Source organism: Panthera onca, chromosome B2 (assembly GCF_046562875.1).
Source record: "Panthera onca isolate mPanOnc1 chromosome B2, mPanOnc1 haplotype 2, whole genome shotgun sequence".
In the NCBI taxonomy this organism is placed as follows: domain Eukaryota; kingdom Metazoa; phylum Chordata; class Mammalia; order Carnivora; family Felidae; genus Panthera; species Panthera onca.
Genome location: NC_138343.1, coordinates 128,969,511 through 128,986,702, shown reverse-complemented (window position 1 = coordinate 128,986,702; position 17,192 = coordinate 128,969,511). Strand labels below are relative to the sequence as shown.

At 39.5% G+C, this 17,192-nt stretch overlaps 1 protein-coding gene and 1 long non-coding RNA gene across 7 annotated transcripts in view; one reads left to right on the top strand and one right to left on the bottom strand.

The window, feature by feature from the left end:
* The window catches only part of PHACTR2 (phosphatase and actin regulator 2), a 273,426-nt gene that overhangs the window by 27,255 nt on the left and 228,979 nt on the right, over positions 1 to 17,192 (bottom strand). For all 6 annotated transcript variants that reach the window (XM_060614415.3, XM_060614414.3, XM_060614419.3 and 3 more), the window contains 3 exons: positions 15,490 to 15,545; positions 8,750 to 8,811; positions 5,592 to 5,729 (listed from right to left, as the gene is read on the bottom strand). In XM_060614415.3, coding sequence (XP_060470398.2) covers positions 5,592 to 5,729; positions 8,750 to 8,811; positions 15,490 to 15,545 — 256 coding nt within the window. The remainder of the gene's footprint in view (positions 1 to 5,591; positions 5,730 to 8,749; positions 8,812 to 15,489; positions 15,546 to 17,192) is intronic.
* LOC132666350 (uncharacterized) overlaps positions 13,968 to 17,192 on the top strand; it is a 29,565-nt gene continuing 26,340 nt past the window's right edge. The window contains exons 1-3 of the long non-coding RNA XR_009604621.2: positions 13,968 to 14,175; positions 14,332 to 14,440; positions 15,768 to 15,833. This is a non-coding gene — a long non-coding RNA (uncharacterized LOC132666350). The remainder of the gene's footprint in view (positions 14,176 to 14,331; positions 14,441 to 15,767; positions 15,834 to 17,192) is intronic.

Here is a 17,192-nt window from a genome sequence, read left to right as displayed (position 1 = left end):
CATAGTTGTGATTTTCAGTCACTAAGTTTTGGGAAGTTTACTGCACAGAAATGGTGACTGGAGCAGGGACAACTGAGAGTCATTAAATAAGAGGTGAATGACCAAAAGCCCACAACTAGGGGAGGAGAATGTAAGAAAACTTATACAACAGTGTACACAATTTCTTTCATTTTTTTAAAGATTTTTTTAAAAAGTTTATTTTTTTTAGTACTCTCTACACCCAACATGGGGCTTGAACTCATGACCCTGAGATCAAGAGAAGCAAGCTCAGGGCACCTGGGTGGCTCAGTTAGTTAAACGTCTGACTCCAGCCCAGGTCATGATCTCACAGTTTGTGAGTTCAAGCCCTGCATCGGGCTCCACGCTGACAGGGCAAAGCCTGCTCGGGATTCTCTCTCTTTCTGCCCTCTTGCTGCCCGTTCTGTGTGCATTCTCTCTCTCTCTCAAAATAAATAAAAAACTTAAAAAAAAAAAGAGTTACATGCTCTTCTGACTGAGCCAGGCAGGCACCTCTATACTATTCTTACAAAACGACATACCTTGACTAGCCCTTCTACTGAAAAACCAAGTAAAATGCTGTATATAACATTAAAAAATTATCTTAAGTGTACTAATTAGCTGGTAAGAAAGTAAAAAATACTTCGATGGAAAATAATAAATGAAGATGAAGTGCAGAGAAATGGGGTAAGCAGAGCACTGAAATTGGCTTTGACTTGAGGGCATTTGCTATGTGGTGACTCCAAGCTGTCATCTTCATAGCTTAGTGAGATACTGAAGACCAGAGACAAAACCTGCCCAAGGTGGAAAGTCTAATACATGATCCTCCTGCCATAGAGAGGGGCCCTTATGGTATAGCCTCAGTGAAGGCTATGCTAGAATGTCTGATCCCAGAGAACCGCACAGAAAGTGTCATGCTGATGCTTAGTGGGTGAGGGAGAATGAAATCTATCCTAAATATATGAATCCATAAGTAGCCCTCACATGGGTTTACAGTGTGAATTCATTGAACTAAGGTGGTCTAAAACAACTCACCTTTATGTTAAAATAATATTGGATAAAATAGTCTTTACAACAGAAAGCATTTCTTGAATAGAGTCTCATAATAAAGGCTTCATCAGGAAAATGTAATTATTCTAAACATATATATCTATTAACACAATCTCGGAATATAGGAAGTAAAATTGATAGAATTATAAAGAGAAGGGAAGATCCATATATGTATTGGGAGAGATAACATATTCCTCTCTTGGTATAGGATAGACCAGGCAGACAAAAAAAAAAAAAGTAAGGATAAAAAAGCCAAGGATACAGAAATCTGAATGAGACCAACAAGATTTAGTTTCAGACGTATTTTAAATGCCATACCCCCAAACTGAACACACACAGTTTTCAAGGATAAATGGAACATTTTATAATTACTGACCATATACTTTTAAAATCCCAGTATTTAAGGCCACACCTCAGACCAATTCAATCAGGATCTTTGGAGGTGGGTCCCAGGGATCAGCATTCTTATAGCTCCTCTGGGTGAGTGTAATGTGTAACCAAGGTTGGGAACCACTGACATACAGCGCCATATATAGCTTTCGGTGCTTATATCAGAAAAAAAGGAAAGAAGAACGTTAATGATTTAGAGTCCATCTTAAGTTAGAAAAGAACAGCCAAATAAAGGCAAGAAACTTAGAAGAAAGAAGATCAAAGAGCAAACAGCAACATAGAAAACATACTAGAGATGATCTACTCTACAGAGTTAAAGGCGTATCTTATCTCTTCTAAAGACATCAGTTCTAGGTAAATGAAGAACTTAAATGTGAAAAGCAAAACTATACATGTTTTAGAAAACAGTATAGCAGAATACATTTTGGATTTTGGTATGGGAAGAATTTTTTCAAAGAAACAAAATCACAAGCCATAAAGAAAAAGTGGATAAATTCACTGTATTAAAGGTAAGAATCTCTTTTGTCAAAACATACCATAAAGAGAATACAATGTTATAAGTCGGGAGAAGATAAATATGTATTTGCAATATAGATAACTAAAATATAGGAAGAACTCCTATGAATCAACAAGAAATTGATAACCCAAAAGAAAATAGACAAAAGACAGGCACAAAAGTAGAATCCGTATGCAGAATAGGTATGAAAATATGCTCAACCTCATTAGTAATTAATGAGAGGCAAAGTATAAGTGCAATGAGATATTATTTCATAACTACTAGGTTGTCAAGTAAAAAAAAAAAAAAACAAAAAAGGAACAAAAAGACTGACCATCACATGTTGGCAAGAACATAGAACTACGGGAAGTTTTAACCTTTGCTGGTGGGAGGGTGAACCAGAGCAATTATTTTGGACAGCTATTGCCACTGCCTAATTTAGCCGAACATTCCTACATTCTAGGACCCAGCAATCCCATTGTAAGGAATATATGCAAGAAAAAAGTCCAGGATCCGTGCCCCTGAAGATGATATACGAATTTTCATAGTATATAGCTTGCGAATGTAAAATCTAGAAACTAAGTAATCAACAACTCAATGGATAATTACTTTGTGACTGATACATATGACAAAGTATTATATTTCAGTGAAAAAGAAAAATGATGGCCTAGTGCGTTAACCCAGATTCTTTGGTGTTGACTGAATGATGCAACACCCAGAAGTACAGCATATGACGTACTTAGCCTCCAAAACTGGCAAAACTAACAAATATACAGCTATTGTTTAGAGGTATAAATAAGGTGGTTAAACTCCTAAAAAGGACAGAAAGGAAATAATTAAGAAAAAAGTCAGGGTGGTGGCTATTCTTTTTTTTAATTTTTTAATGTTTATTTATTTTGGGGGTGGGGCATAAAGGGCAGAGAAAGAGGGAGACACAGAATCTGAAGCAGGCTCCAGGCTCTGAGCTGTCAGCACAGAGCCCGACACGGGGCTCGAACCCACAAACTGTGAGATCATGACCTGAGCTGAAGGCAGATGCTCAACCAATTGAGCCATCCAGGTGCCCTGGTGGTTATTCCTTATGGAAGGGAGAGAAATGCAATTGGGAAGGAGCACACAGAGCTCTTTTCAGGTACTAGTAATATTCAGGGATTAATAAAACAGGTCTCTTCCTTTTATTAGTTAAATGGTACATTTGTTTCACACATTCTTCACCATGTGATATAATTCACAACGAAAAAAATAAAAAACCAAAATGCCAGAAGAATGTATACGACCAGAACTGAGATAGGGTTAGGGTTGAGAAAGAAATGTTATCTGTTGTTAACACTCACCCTAAAGACTGCACCTGACCTCAAGCCTCGTGTTTCTTTGTGAGGTGTCAGACAACACATGAGGTCATAAGTGAAGTCTACTGCTGCTGAACAGAGAGGGGAAAGCGCAGGAAGGAAGGCAAATAAAGCAGTGGAAACCACTCAGAATTACGTGTGAGGCAGTCAAGGGAAGAGCAAAGGGCTGCTGGTTGAGGGCTGTGATTAGGATAAAACACACTCAATAGTCTTAGCTGTGTTTCACATCAGCCCAAGAGGGGCTCCCAGGGGGAGACATGTTTTTCACACCCCATGACAACTTGCCGGGGACCTGGATGTGAGGAGTAGGCAGTAGGCAAATGGCAGGCTCCCGCTTTCCACACCGTGCTTAATGAGATACCTTCAAGGCTCACCTCAAGGGTGGGAGGGGCTTGCCCCCAAATCTTCCCACCTTTCCCCTTACCCTCTCTCAGGACTCCATGCACTCTGCACTCACAGCACTTGTGTCCATGAGTATACCCTCTGACTAGAACACAAGGCTCTCAAGGCCAGGCATTCTTCTTCTTGGTAACCTAGGGAATAGCACAGGGCTGGACTTTACACAGGGAGCCTTAGGGGTGAGGGCAAGAAACCACAGTAAGTAGTTTACAGGCAATTCTTTGTAACCCATAACCTTGACATTTCCTTCAAGAAACAAGGCACTGATTAGCAGTGAGCTTGACACGGACCTGAGTACCAATCTTCTTCATCCCCTGGTGGCTTCCCTCAACCTGAGTGATTTTACCTGCCTTGGAGGAGCCTCTACCTTTAGGGCGTTCCTCAGCCTGTGCTCTCCATCCCAGCCGCAAGGGTCTCCTCCTTGCCTTTTCTACAAACATACATTCTCCTGCTGCTCCATTGATTATGCCCTACTGTATCAGTTACTGGCCTTTTCTCCTATGTATTCAACCTTTCTTTTTCTTTTGGCCCCTTCTTTGTGGCAGAAAAGATTGCTCAGGTATTTCTCGTATATATAAAAGCTTGCAGCCTCCACAATCATCACGGCTCAAGTGATTACCTCCTTCTATGGCTTCTCCTTCACAGCCAAGACTCTTGAGGTTCCATTTTATTTTCCTTTTCTCTACTAGTCAGGCTTCCACCCACCAGACTGCTAAAACATCCCCTCTAGCCACATGACTAACCACTTGTGACCTGATCTTCTCCTTCCTAGGCTATTGGGCTACATCTTCTCCTCTTTCCCTACCTCACAGACACTTCTTCTTCATGTTCGACTGCCTCTTCACCAATGTTGGGTCCCTTGGGTGCTATTCTTAGCCTCCCTCTACTCTCTATTCTCATTCCAAACATCCTTCCTTTGTGATCATTTTCCTCCCTCATTTTCATTTCTTCTTATGAGCAGATGATTTCTGATCTATATCTGATACGTGCTTGAATGCAGCAGGTGCTTTACAGAATGAAACCTATTAAAAAGCTTCAGCACGGCATATAATTAAAATACTGAGCTCTAGCATTAAGACTGAATGTGGCATGAGTTTATCTGATACCAAATTTTGCTTAGAGACAAAAATTAGAAATCATTATTTGGGATATTAGGAAAACCCTAAACTGAAGAATTTGAAAACAAAAGGTTAGCAAAATTGTTTGGCTTTGGAACTATATTACTCATAAAATAGTCTTTCTCCATGATGGGACTCACTATACATTTCAAGTTTTTCTGGACTGTGAGCTATGATATAGATTAAGAGTTGGTAAACCATGGCCTGCAGGGGAAATCTGGCCCACCACCTGTTCTTGTAAAAAAAGTTTTATTGGAACACATATACATCCATTCACTTACCTGCTGTCTATGGCTGCTTTCAGACTACGACAGAGCTGAGCTATTGCAACAGAGACTATATGGCCCACAAAGCCTAAAATATTTACTCTCTGGCTGTTTGTAGAAAAAGTGTGTCAGCCTTCATATAGATCAATACCTTTTTCACTATTAACATATCCCTTGAAAATGGTAACTTGTATAAATTATATTTTCTAAGAGTAAGGAAAAATCATGGCTGTGGAACTACCATGCCTTCAATCCAGGTATGAATGCAGGCAGGTTACACGGTAACTAAGAACTCATTTTTTCTAAGACTTAGCTGAAAGAACTCCATTGCTATTCCTAAATGGATCACTTAAGTGGCTCAAATAACTAAAGGCAGAAAACTTTTGAGTTACGTGGTAATATCTAGCCTCCTGGGACGACTGAGTATGTGTGTGTTTGCGGGGTGAGGCCACACGGATATTGAAGCTTTGAGAAAAGCAATAAAATCATAAATAAAATCACGGCTAAAATGATGAGGATTTCTTGCCTTGTCTGCAGGTGTTAACCTGGCCCAGGGCTTGTCTGCCCGGCGATCGTAGTCAGGAGACTCGGTGACTTCCACATACTCATTAAACCGCAGGATCCTTCGAGCTTGGAGCTCGGCCACTGTAGGTCTCAGGCTGAGCTGCAGGGGGATAGGGAAAAAAGGACAAGTTCAGGAGACCATTTACAGCCTCATGGTGGCAAGTTGTCTATAGAGAACTTCAAAGTTATGGTTAAACAAGGTCACTTTCAGATATCCAAAAGAGAAAAAAAAGGCAGCAGCATCTTGGGAGTTTCTAATGAGAACCAGAAAGCAGTGTGCCCTAATTCTGAAACTATAAAAATCATCATTGTTAGATAGGTCACAGGCGTTGGCAGCCATCTGCGTTATGCTATTTTCCCCAATTTGCCTGGCATTGCGATAAAGGCACCTGTCATCCCTGACACAAGGAACACGAAGCCACGCAGACACAATAGCAATCCAGATATAGGATGGCTGGCTTGGAGACTGAATCATCCAGACAAAAGCACTGTAACTTTTCGAAATGAGATCTCTGTTCCTATTATATTAAACCTCTATATTCAGAAATGCACAAAGTTATGACAAAGAAATGGTCAGGTGAAGGGTGTGTCTATGGTGGTCTTCTGGGAAAGACTAGAGACCCAGGCCCAGATTTGACATTATCCCGGTGGGAAAAGCTGGTGTGCAGAAATGCACAGGGGCACGGAGTACATTCAGTGGGCCTTAACTGCTTAAAATAGGCTGAGACCTTTAAGACACTTCTTTTTTTTTTTTTTTTTTTTTTTTTTTTATTTATTTTTGGGACAGAGAGAGACAGAGCATGAACGGGGGAGGGGCAGAGAGAGAGGGAGATACAGAATCGGAAGCAAGCTCCAGGCTCCGAGCCATCAGCCCAGAGCCTGACGCGGGGCTCGAACTCACGGACCGCGAGATCGTGACCTGGCTGAAGTCGGACGCTTAACCGACTGCGCCACCCAGGCGCCCCTAAGACACTTCTAATAACTTGGATTCCTCCTATGGTCTTAGTCAAATTCAAATTTACAGTTATATTTAATCCACCCAGCCCTGTGTATTTGTTCTCCTCTCTTGGTCCTTTCCCAAGCCCAAGAATAAAGAGAGATGGCTCGGAGAGACTAAAGATTGCTGGGCCCTAGCTGACAGGCATGATCTACTCTCTGCTACTACGGTTCATGCTTCTGTGGCCTCTCTCAGTCTGGAGATGCCATAGACCCAGGCCTCTTTTACCCATGGGGTCCATTTCCAGTATCTTTTTTATCTATAGATGTACAATGTATACAGCCAGACCATTCATTGTCTAAGTGGTCTTCTTTGGAGAGGTTCCTTATGCATACAACTTCAATTTAAAAAAACTGAGCACCTTGACACACAAAAATGATGTGTTTGTGGAAAACAAACAAACAAACAAAACCCTAAAAAACCTTTCCTGAGCCTCAGTGTCCTCTTGAGTAAAATCACAGGCTGAAGCAGGTCAATGCTCTAACATTCAAGTCACTTGAGCACTCCTATAAGGGCCTGGGTCTACACTCTGAGTTCACTTGAGCTGGGGTATGGCAACCGTGACTCCTTCTAGCTTCATAAAGCCCTGGTAGGCAATGGACAGAGGGAGGAATGATCTAAATGGTTCCCTTATACTCACATGTTGTTCAATCTATATTGCTAGCTTCTTACTGCCTCTCCAGGGCATGTAGGGGTAAGGAGGTAGAGAAACCACTGCCTCTGGGGAGTGCCCAAAAGGCAAGGGACCAGAGGCCACATGGGTCAGAAATTCTCCATCCAGTCTTGCCCTTTAGGACTGTGTTATTAGTGCGATGGAATGTTCTGCACCTATGGCAGAGAGCTCTGTAGAGTGGAGGGAAGCGGGAGTCAGGAGGTCAGGCCAGGCTCTGTTGCCTCCCGGTGGGGCCCAAATGGATTGACAAAAGATGATTGTGTATGGCAGGGGTGAGGATGGACAGTGAGGAGGGGCTATTCTTATTTGTAGCTGGTAACATAACAGCCACCGAATGCCACAAGAGCCATCTCTAGAAATTCAGTTTACAGGAACTCTGTCAGCTTGATCATTACTTGACATGTAGGATCTTTGAAAAAAAAAAAAAAAAAAAAAAAAAAAAAAAAAAAAAAAAAAAGAGACGACTTAAGGATCTTTTTCCCTAAAAATAAAAACCAAAATCTCTCAAAATAGTCTCCAACTTTTCCATGGGAATGGAGTTTCTTCTGTATGCCTTAGAGTGCTTTTGCTGTGGACTCCCCAGCCATCTCAGATAAACGTGGGTCAGGTCACACACTTCACTGCAGATGTCATATTTTACTTATCCTGCCTTATCCAGGTGTGAAACGTATAATCTAAAGAATTACAAGTAAATCTTTATATATTTGTATAAAGATTTATAGTGAAATATAATGAAAGATAAACTCTGATAATGCTTAATTTTTCCGAAGACTATTGTTATTCTAACACAGAAAAAGCGATGACCCTGGTGTCAGATTTATGTTTTTATGAGTGGGTGGAAACAACAGTCTGAGTTTTGGGGGTAAGCCATTTGTCAAGTTAGGTAGCCCAGCAGCAGGCAGGTTGGGTAATCAAGTTCACTTAATAAATTCCTGACCCAGCTCACACATGGAATAGTGGCAGATCGTCAATTTAATATTTATGTAATATTTCCAAGACTACACAGAAAACGTGAGCATTTTTAAAAACTGTATATTGAAAAAATAAATAAATAAATAAATAAATAAATAAATAAATAAAAACTGTATATTGAAATGTTAATAATGGTTATCGCTGCATAAAAGACATTTGTGTGATTTTCTTTTCTTTTTTGTTCCTCTTCGCATTTAAACAAGTATTCACACAGATTACATGCTATATTCGTAATTGGTAAATGTCATTTAAAACTTTTGATTGTTAACTTTTCAAATTAGCATATCATGCAATTATAAATATAAACATAATCCATATTATATGCATTCCATTGATCTTAATGTCTTTGATTAGGTAGTGAACTAATCGGAGTAATTATTCCTCAGTATCAAATGTAAAGGCAGAGGGCTGATCTGCATTTAAATAATGAAGTATATCTCAAAACACACATGATCATTAACAGTCATGTTTTCATCACCTTTCTGCTGAGTCTGCGCTTAAGTTCCATTTTTGCTTCTTGTTCTTCCTCTTCATTCTTTTCTGTTTATGAATGAGGGTGGGGGAGGAAAGGCAGGAAGACTTAGTTACTATAAATGATTTTATAATCAGAAAAGTAGATCAGGCCACAACTATTTGACTTAGATAATGATCAAACACTCTGACATAAAAAGTTGTCAAAAGATTTTGCAGAAAGATCGATCATTAATTTATATATTACTTTTTCTCCTTATGGGATCGGTTTCCTTACTGACTATAAACCTTTTTGCTTCCTGACGTCATATTGTGTTCTGAAAAAAACTATAAGGGTGTCCACACTCTGGTGAAAACCTTTCATTGCTGAACATCTCATGGGCTTATAGGCACAATTTATCAGAAGGCAGATAAAAATTTACTTCTGGATCTGGCCTTCACATAAAGATCTGAGACATATCAAAAGAGCAAATTAGAACCATCTGATGCGTGTCTGAGTTGATGTCCATTCAAATCCAACCAAAATACTTGATTTTGTCTGCTTTGGTTTCCACAGTAGCAGAATGCAGTCATTTCTTTGGAGTCTGACTTCAAACCAGAATGTTCTGAATGGGGTTATTATGGTGTACTGTTGATGGAGATGATTTATTTTCTTGTGACTTGACTTTCCAAAGTCTTTTTTTTCTCTAGTGCTTCACCAAATAGTAAAATTTAACGGCCAATTTAATGAATGCTGTCCAACGGATGGGATTAAGAGAAAAATGACCAGGAATTTTAAAGAAATAAATACCCCTTCAGATCTTAATCATTACTTATTTGATGAACTTTTCTCTGTTGCTTCCAATAGCTCATCGTTTGTTTGATACATGAGCATAGATTTTACTTCTTGGACACCAACGCTTACAAAAGATGATCTCTTAGAAGATGCTGTTACGAATTCTATCGAAGGAACATCACACAATACAAAAAGGCTCAACCAAAACGTTGAAAAAGAAAAGTCTGTTCTATGAAAAGATAAATTTGTTTTAAAAATTCAAATAGACTTCTTACGACTAAGACTGTTTTTATAATGAATAAAACATCAGTATTCAATATTTGCACCAATTGTATTTGTTAGTTGAACAGGCTAAATTCTCTATTAACTTCCCATATCTGGACAGAGAAAAGTTTCCACATTCTTCCAAAATACTAATTTTAATTCATAAGAAAAGGAATGCTGAGTCTGGTTATTTAGACAAAGAGTAAACATAAGCTGAAATCACCCTGCGAGATAAGAAACAGGCAGTTAGTACACTTTCAGGAAGTGCCTGTGTGTCAAACAAATTTTGTTATAATTCATATTTCCTCCTATGAAAATACTGTGGGTTTTTCTAATTGCTTCACAAAATATATATCCTTTGATATCCTTAAAATATATCCTTAGGGTCAAATATTTACTTTATATGAGTTGGGCAAGGCATGTAGGTTATAAATTATACATAACAGACAAAAGCTAAATTTGTGGTTCATGTGATTCAAAGGAAGGCTTTACAAGGTCAGCCTTTAATGATATTACTAATAAAAAGAAAAATATAATCTTCAAAGCATTTTAGTCAATTCTTCCTATAAAGTGATTGTGCTATATTTTTAAAGGCACTTTTCAAAGACAGAAAAGTGGATATCTAATGACTCAAAGCCAACAAATGCTTTAATTTTTGTGAAGGAATATTGGATAATTTCATCTTATTAAGCATACTGTACATCTGAGTGATAGCAAGTTACCTATTTAAAAAAAGAAGGGCCAACTGCAGTTGAGGAAGTTAAATAAACAGAATTCTACCATGTGGGAATTCGTTTTTAACATCAGGAGCTGACTTCCTTACATATTTCCATATTTGAAATCATGCTTTTACCTTTTTTATTTTTTTAAGTTTTTTAATGTTAATTTATTTTTTGAGATAGAGACAGAGTGTGAGCAGGGGAGGGAGGGAGACAGAGAGAGGGAGACACAGAACCCCAAGCAGGCTCCAGGCTCCGAGCCATCAGCACAGAGCCCGACTTGGGGCTCGAACCCACAAACCGTGAGATCATGACCTGAGCTGAAGTCAGATGCTTAACTGGCTGGGCTACCCAGGTGCCCCTGAAATTGTGCTTTTAAAGAAGTTAAAGAAGGTAAGAAGTGGAGGGAAGTCAACATGACTGATCTTCTGAATCTTTTTAAATACTCGTAAAATCTCTTACAAAGAATCAAGGTCAAATCTTAGTTTAAAAAAACTCACTGAGTTGAAATGAAATGAAATGAAATGAAATGAAATTTAGTTATTTCTTTTTTGAGAGAGAGAGAGAGAGAGAGAGAGAGAGAGAGAGTACTGGTGAGCAGGGGGAGGGGAAGAAGGAGAGGGAGAGAGAGAATCTTAAGCAGGCTCCAGGCCCAGTGCAGAGCCGACACAGGGCTTGATCTCACAACTGTGAGGTGAGATCATGACCTGAGCTGAAATCAAGAGTGGGACTGACTCAGCCACCCAGATGCCCCTCACTTTTCTTTTTTAACGTTTTCTTTGTTTCTCTGTTTAGTAAAGGACTAATTATACAGTAGGATGTACACCTTTCTGGTCACTCTAAATAGACTGGAGGGATATTCATGAAGGAAGTGACGTGACTCATTGACAAACCTTGCCTTTAGTAACTCCATCAAAGCAGGGGGGTGGATATTTCAGAGCAGTCACAGGAAGCATTTGCCATAAACACACAAACAACACATGTGGTTTAATAACCATGGGCACTACAGGAAACCTACCCAGCTAGCAAGTGTTGCCCAGAGCATTTTAGGGATGAGCTAAAAGGAGAAGACAGAAAAGCACCAAAACATCAGCAACTGGAATATCATATTCCTGAGTCATCGATTCAGATAAACTAAGTTTAAAAAAAGCCAAATATTTGCGGCACCTGGGGGGCTCCATTGGTTGAGCATCTGACTCTTGATTTTGGCTCAGGTCAGGATCTCACGGTTTGTGAGTTCAAGCCCCACATGGGGCTCTGCACTGACACTGTGGAGTCCACTTGGGATTCTCTCTCTCCTTCTCTCTCTGCCCCACCTCACTCTCTCTCTCTTTCAAAATAAACAAATAAACTTAAAGCCAAATATTTTTTGTGGGTTTTACATGGTTTTATATGAAACCATGAAAATGAAAATGTATTTATACACTTACTTTGAAATGCATCAAAAAAATAACATGGATCAATGTAAGGACAGATATGTGATAAAGCAAGATGTGATAAAATGTTAATAGTAGATTATAAATAGTACATGTATGGGTGTTTACTATAAAAATTTTCAACTTTTCTCTATATTTAAAAAATTTCAGGGGCGCCTGGGTGGCTCAGTTGGTTAAGCATCCGACTTCAGCTCAGGTCACGATCTCATGGCCCGTGAGTTCGAGCCCCGCGTCGGGCTCTGGGCTGATGATGGCCCAGAGCCTGGAGCCTGCTTCCGATTCTGTGTCTCCCTCTCTCTCTGACCCTCCCCCGTTCATGCTCTGTCTCTCTCTGTCTCAAAAATAAATAAACATTAAAAAAAAAAAAATTAAAAAAAAATAAAATAAAAAAAAATTCATAATAAAATGTTGGGAAAAAATACAGCACTCAATGGCCTAATATACTTTTTCTCTAGAGAATATATAGCTATTGTCATAGCTAAACAGATCTGCATCTCCTATGCCTGCCCTGTAAAAGGTGTTCCATGAGTATCTCTTTTTCTGGTAGGCAAAAGTTGACCTTTCAAGCACCAGAACTTGCTTTCTATTTTAATAATATTAAGGACTTGGTTCTAAAATGTACAATTAAACCTAACTTTATAGTTTTGTTTTTTGTTTTTTGTTTAAAAAAGCCTAGATGCAGTAAAATAGGAAAGAGATGGAATAAGATGTGTTATGGTGACTGATAAATTAAGGTATAAAATGTGCCCCTGGTCTCCACTGAAAGTGAGATCTGCACTGACTGCCACCTGACTCATGTTTAATAAACTAATGATGAGCTTGGATTTGACAGCTGCTGAATTAGTTTACTCTGGGAATGAATTCCCTAGTCTGTCAAGAAAAGATGACCCAGTTAAAATAAGTGTCCTTAAAAACAAACAAACAAACAAACAAACAAACAAACAAAAAAACTGGCGGTGCCTGGGTGGCTCAGTCAGTTAAGTGTCCAACTTCGGCTCGAGTCATGACCTCACGGTCCATGAGTTCGAGCCCCGCATCAAGCTGTGTGCTGACAGCTCAGAGCCTGGAGCCTGCTTCGGATTCTGTCTCCCTCTCTCTGCCCCTCCCCCGTTCATGCTCTGTCTCTCTCTGTCTCAAAAATAAGCAAACGTTCCAAAAAAAAAACAACCACACCATCTCACACACAGACTTTTTTTAAATAGTCAATCATACTGCTTTTGAACAAAAGCTGGAGATGAAATAAACACACAAAAAAGAGTCATCTATGTGGAAGAACCCAGAGGCACACAGGGGCTGAACACAGTATTGTAAGCTATGCCATTCAGTTCCCTGGGACCGCTCAGTGGATTGCTCTGGATGACCTCTACCAGTTCTCTTTTCTGCTTCCCTTGGCCATACAATATTATGTCAGGAGATCATAAGCCAGTTATCAGCCTCTCCAGACTGGAAATGTGTCTTTTGTTTCCAGAATAAGCATGGTTAGATAAACTAAGAAGGAAGTAAAAAAGGACTGGAATCAAATCTGAAGTTGACTTTGGCGTTTCCCTCTTCCCTGAACCTCCAGGAAAATGGGGTATAGAAGCCAAGACAGCACTTAAGATCAATGTATGATAAATTTCTACATCTATGAAATAGTTCCTCAAATAACCAAACAGCAATGTGGTTTGGCACCATTTGTCTCACAGAAGCAGAAAAGAATTACCCAGAATTCGCTCTTCCTTTTTTTTTTACCCCCCCCCCCCCCCCCGCCAGGTATTGCATCAGGCATCCAATAAGACATAATCTTTGTGTTTTAGGAGCTTACGGTCTGCTCTTGAGCTTACCTAAAATTTAGTTCAAGAAATATTTTCCAGGGACCTACTATCAAAAGCCATGAGCTTTTTTGGTTTTGTGTTGTTGTCAAAATTAGATGTTGCTTTCATCCTTCCTCAGAAAACTAAAACACAATTTTATTTGCTTTTCTACCCATGACTTTTTCCATCTCTGTACTGGCTCTTCTACATACTGATGGTCACGTTAAGCCCTTCTTTGGGTTCTATTCCAGTTTTGCTCACAAACGGCCAGAAAAAAGCATTCCAAGGAAAGAATCCCATAGACTCAGTTCCTCTCACTGTTCAGTCTTCTTTGTTGGGTTGTCTTAGTAATAGCAAGTATAGTACAAACGTATCATTAAAATCTTTCATTCCTGGGGTACCTGTGTGGCGCACTCGGTTAAGCATCTGACTCGATCTCAGCTCAGGTCAGGATCTTGAAGTTCATGAGTTTGAGCCCCGATGTGGACTTTGTGCTGATGGTGTGGAGGCCTGCTTGGGATTCTGTCTCCCTCACTTCTCTCCCCGCCCCTTTCTCTCTCAGAATGAATAAATAAACTTAAAAAAATTCTTTCATTCCTTAGGGAAAGAAAACAACTCAGATTGAAGAATGGGGATCATCCAGACAAGAATTACCTCTAAAAGCCTGATCGAAAAAGATGTCCAGCATGCCCGTAGCTCATTGCTATTATGGTACTATCCGGAGCTCTGCCCAGCCCTGATGTTTTTATATTTCGTACAATAAAAAGCTCTTCTGAAACTGGGTTAATAATATATAAAACTGCAGCTAGGCTCAGCTTAAAAATATCCACTACTTAAGTCACTGTGGTTGGTAACCACATGGACACAGTATATAATGACAAACTGTGCTTCTATTAGTTTTATAGCTTTAACATACGAACTCCAATGAAGTTCTACTGGACTAGCGAGTAAGAAGTAAAGTCAAAGAAAACAGAAGGGAAAAGAGAAAGGGAAAATAAGGTAGGAAAATGAATGGAGAACTCCTTAACTCCTGAGAAATTATAAATAACTCAAAAGGGAAACAGAGTTATCATAACAAAGGAAAATGAAAAGGGCTCAAGAATTTCTTTTACCATAATTCTGTTTTAAATGGAGTCATTTGTTAAACCTGGCAACAAACTGTATTATTAATAATAATATAGGAATGTTTGATTTATTTCCTTGGGGATTCTTTGGCTTTTTCTTTGACATTTATTTGCAAGCAGACTAGAGCATTTTCTTCTATTTAACATTTGGGTAAAAGAATACATGGGTATATTTCATCTTTCTTAAAAACAACTGTCACAACCATGACTCTGGTCTGGGGGATATCAGGCTCAAAGCCATAAAATGAAATACAACTTTCAAGAAATTATTTTTTGAATTCTACTTATTTATTTTTAGAGAGCTAGAGAGAGAGAGAGTGCACAAGTAGGGAAGGGGCAAAGAGAGAGGGAAAGAGAATTCCAGGCAGGCTCCAGGCTATCAGCCTGGAGCCCCACATGGGGCTCGATCTCACAAACCGTGAAATCATGACCTGAGCGGAAATCAAGAATTGGGTGCTTAACTGACTGAGCCATCCATGCACCCCCTTTTTTTAATTATCTAGAAATGTGATCTAAACGGGCCATTTTAATCATTTGTGAATAAACATGGAGGTTTCCTACTGATAAATGGATCATCTCTGAAGGGAGCTTGTTAATGGTTACATGAGAAATCACCAAATAAGATAAGATACTCACGTTTTAGGATATTTCTTTGCTCTAATTCTTCAGTTGTGGGCCTCTGGCTAAGTCTCCTATGATGACAAAAAGGATATATTGTAGGTTACAAACAAGACCTCCTTGATGCGAAATGTGAAATAAAATAACAAAGAAAGCTTTATTCTTTTCCTGTTTGAGGAAACACAAATCCATTTTACACCTACAAAATAAAAGTCTCCTTTCTGTTAGTTTGGAGACTAAAGACTGTCTGAGACTGGTACCTACTCCCCTGATCCATTCTTCCTCCTCTCTTTTAGATACAGAACCTCCTGAGCTGTGGCTGTGGTCCCCCAACTACAGACTTCTGCCTCCCCAGCCACAAGGTGCGGTTTTGCGACTGAGTCCTTGCAATGGGATATGAACAGAGTGGTATCTGTAACTTCTGCTTTTTACCCTTAAAATGACTGTGTATTTCCTTTTCTTTCTTTCCTTCTTCCATGGGCTAGAACTCAAACATGGTCACGTGAGCCAGCTTGGATCACGCAGATGAGAATATCCATGGGGATGGAAAAGCAATAGGACAGAAAGAATCTGAGTGTCCAGCTAACTATAAGGAGTGGGTGGGGAGTCCCACGCATCCTGGAGAGTCCACCTACCTCTGGACTGTTCTGTGGAAAGGAAATAAACATGTGGAAGTGTCTTATTTGGACCACTGCACTTTTTGGTTTCTGCCAGAATAGCTTAGCCTATCTCCTAATTAACATACAGATCATTAGAATATAAAGAAGTCTTCTGCTTAAGAGTTCATACTAACTCAAAAGATGGTTGATCCACACTGGACAGTGTAGTAATTCCCGTGAAATACTGCTTTTGTGATCTCAAATGGATTTATAATACATGTAGTAGAGTTTTTTTAAGATATATGGACCCTTCCCACCTGTTTTTGAGAAAAGCAGGCTCATTTAAAAAAAAATTTTTTTTTGAGAGAGGGAGCGAGCGCATACATGTGCGTGCAATCGGGCGAAGGGCACAGGGAGAGGGAGAGAGAGTCTTAAGTGGTCTCCATGCCCAGCAAGGAGCTCAACTCGGGGCTCGATCTCATGACCCTGAGATCATGATCTGAGTGGAAATCAAGAAGCCGATGTTTAACCAACTGAGCCACCCAGGTGCCCCAAGCCAGGCTCATTTGTGACTAGTAGCTACCTATTTGTAAACAAAAGCTGAATGTCCTATAACAACTCTTTATACCTTTTCTTCGTCTTGTTTACAGTGTTAATTTGTTGTTAATTACAGAAAAAACTTCTTCCGGATGTAGGTTGAGTTTGCACAAATTAAACTAATGTATATGAGATGTAATCTTACTTAAAGATACTATGAATTATAAATCTTCCAGCTGTGGCAGAAATGGCGTGGGGAACTGAAATCAATGTTATTTTAAAGACCTCATTAAAAATTTTGTTAAAGTTTAATTTTCATCAGAGCTACCTTGGAAGTAACTTGCATAATTGAGCTTACAAAAGAACCCAGTGAACTACCATGCCAACCACCCATGTACCCTGTTACACATCTGCACTCTCTCATCCACCAAAGACATCATCCTTCTTTTGCTTATGGGGTTTCCTCCCTCAGGAATACCTTTCTCTCTTTCTCTACCTACAGAAATCGTACAAATGACTAAAATAGTACCCTTCGGTTGGGTGTTTGACCTGTCCTATCCTGTCCTGTGAATTCTCTGCCCCTAT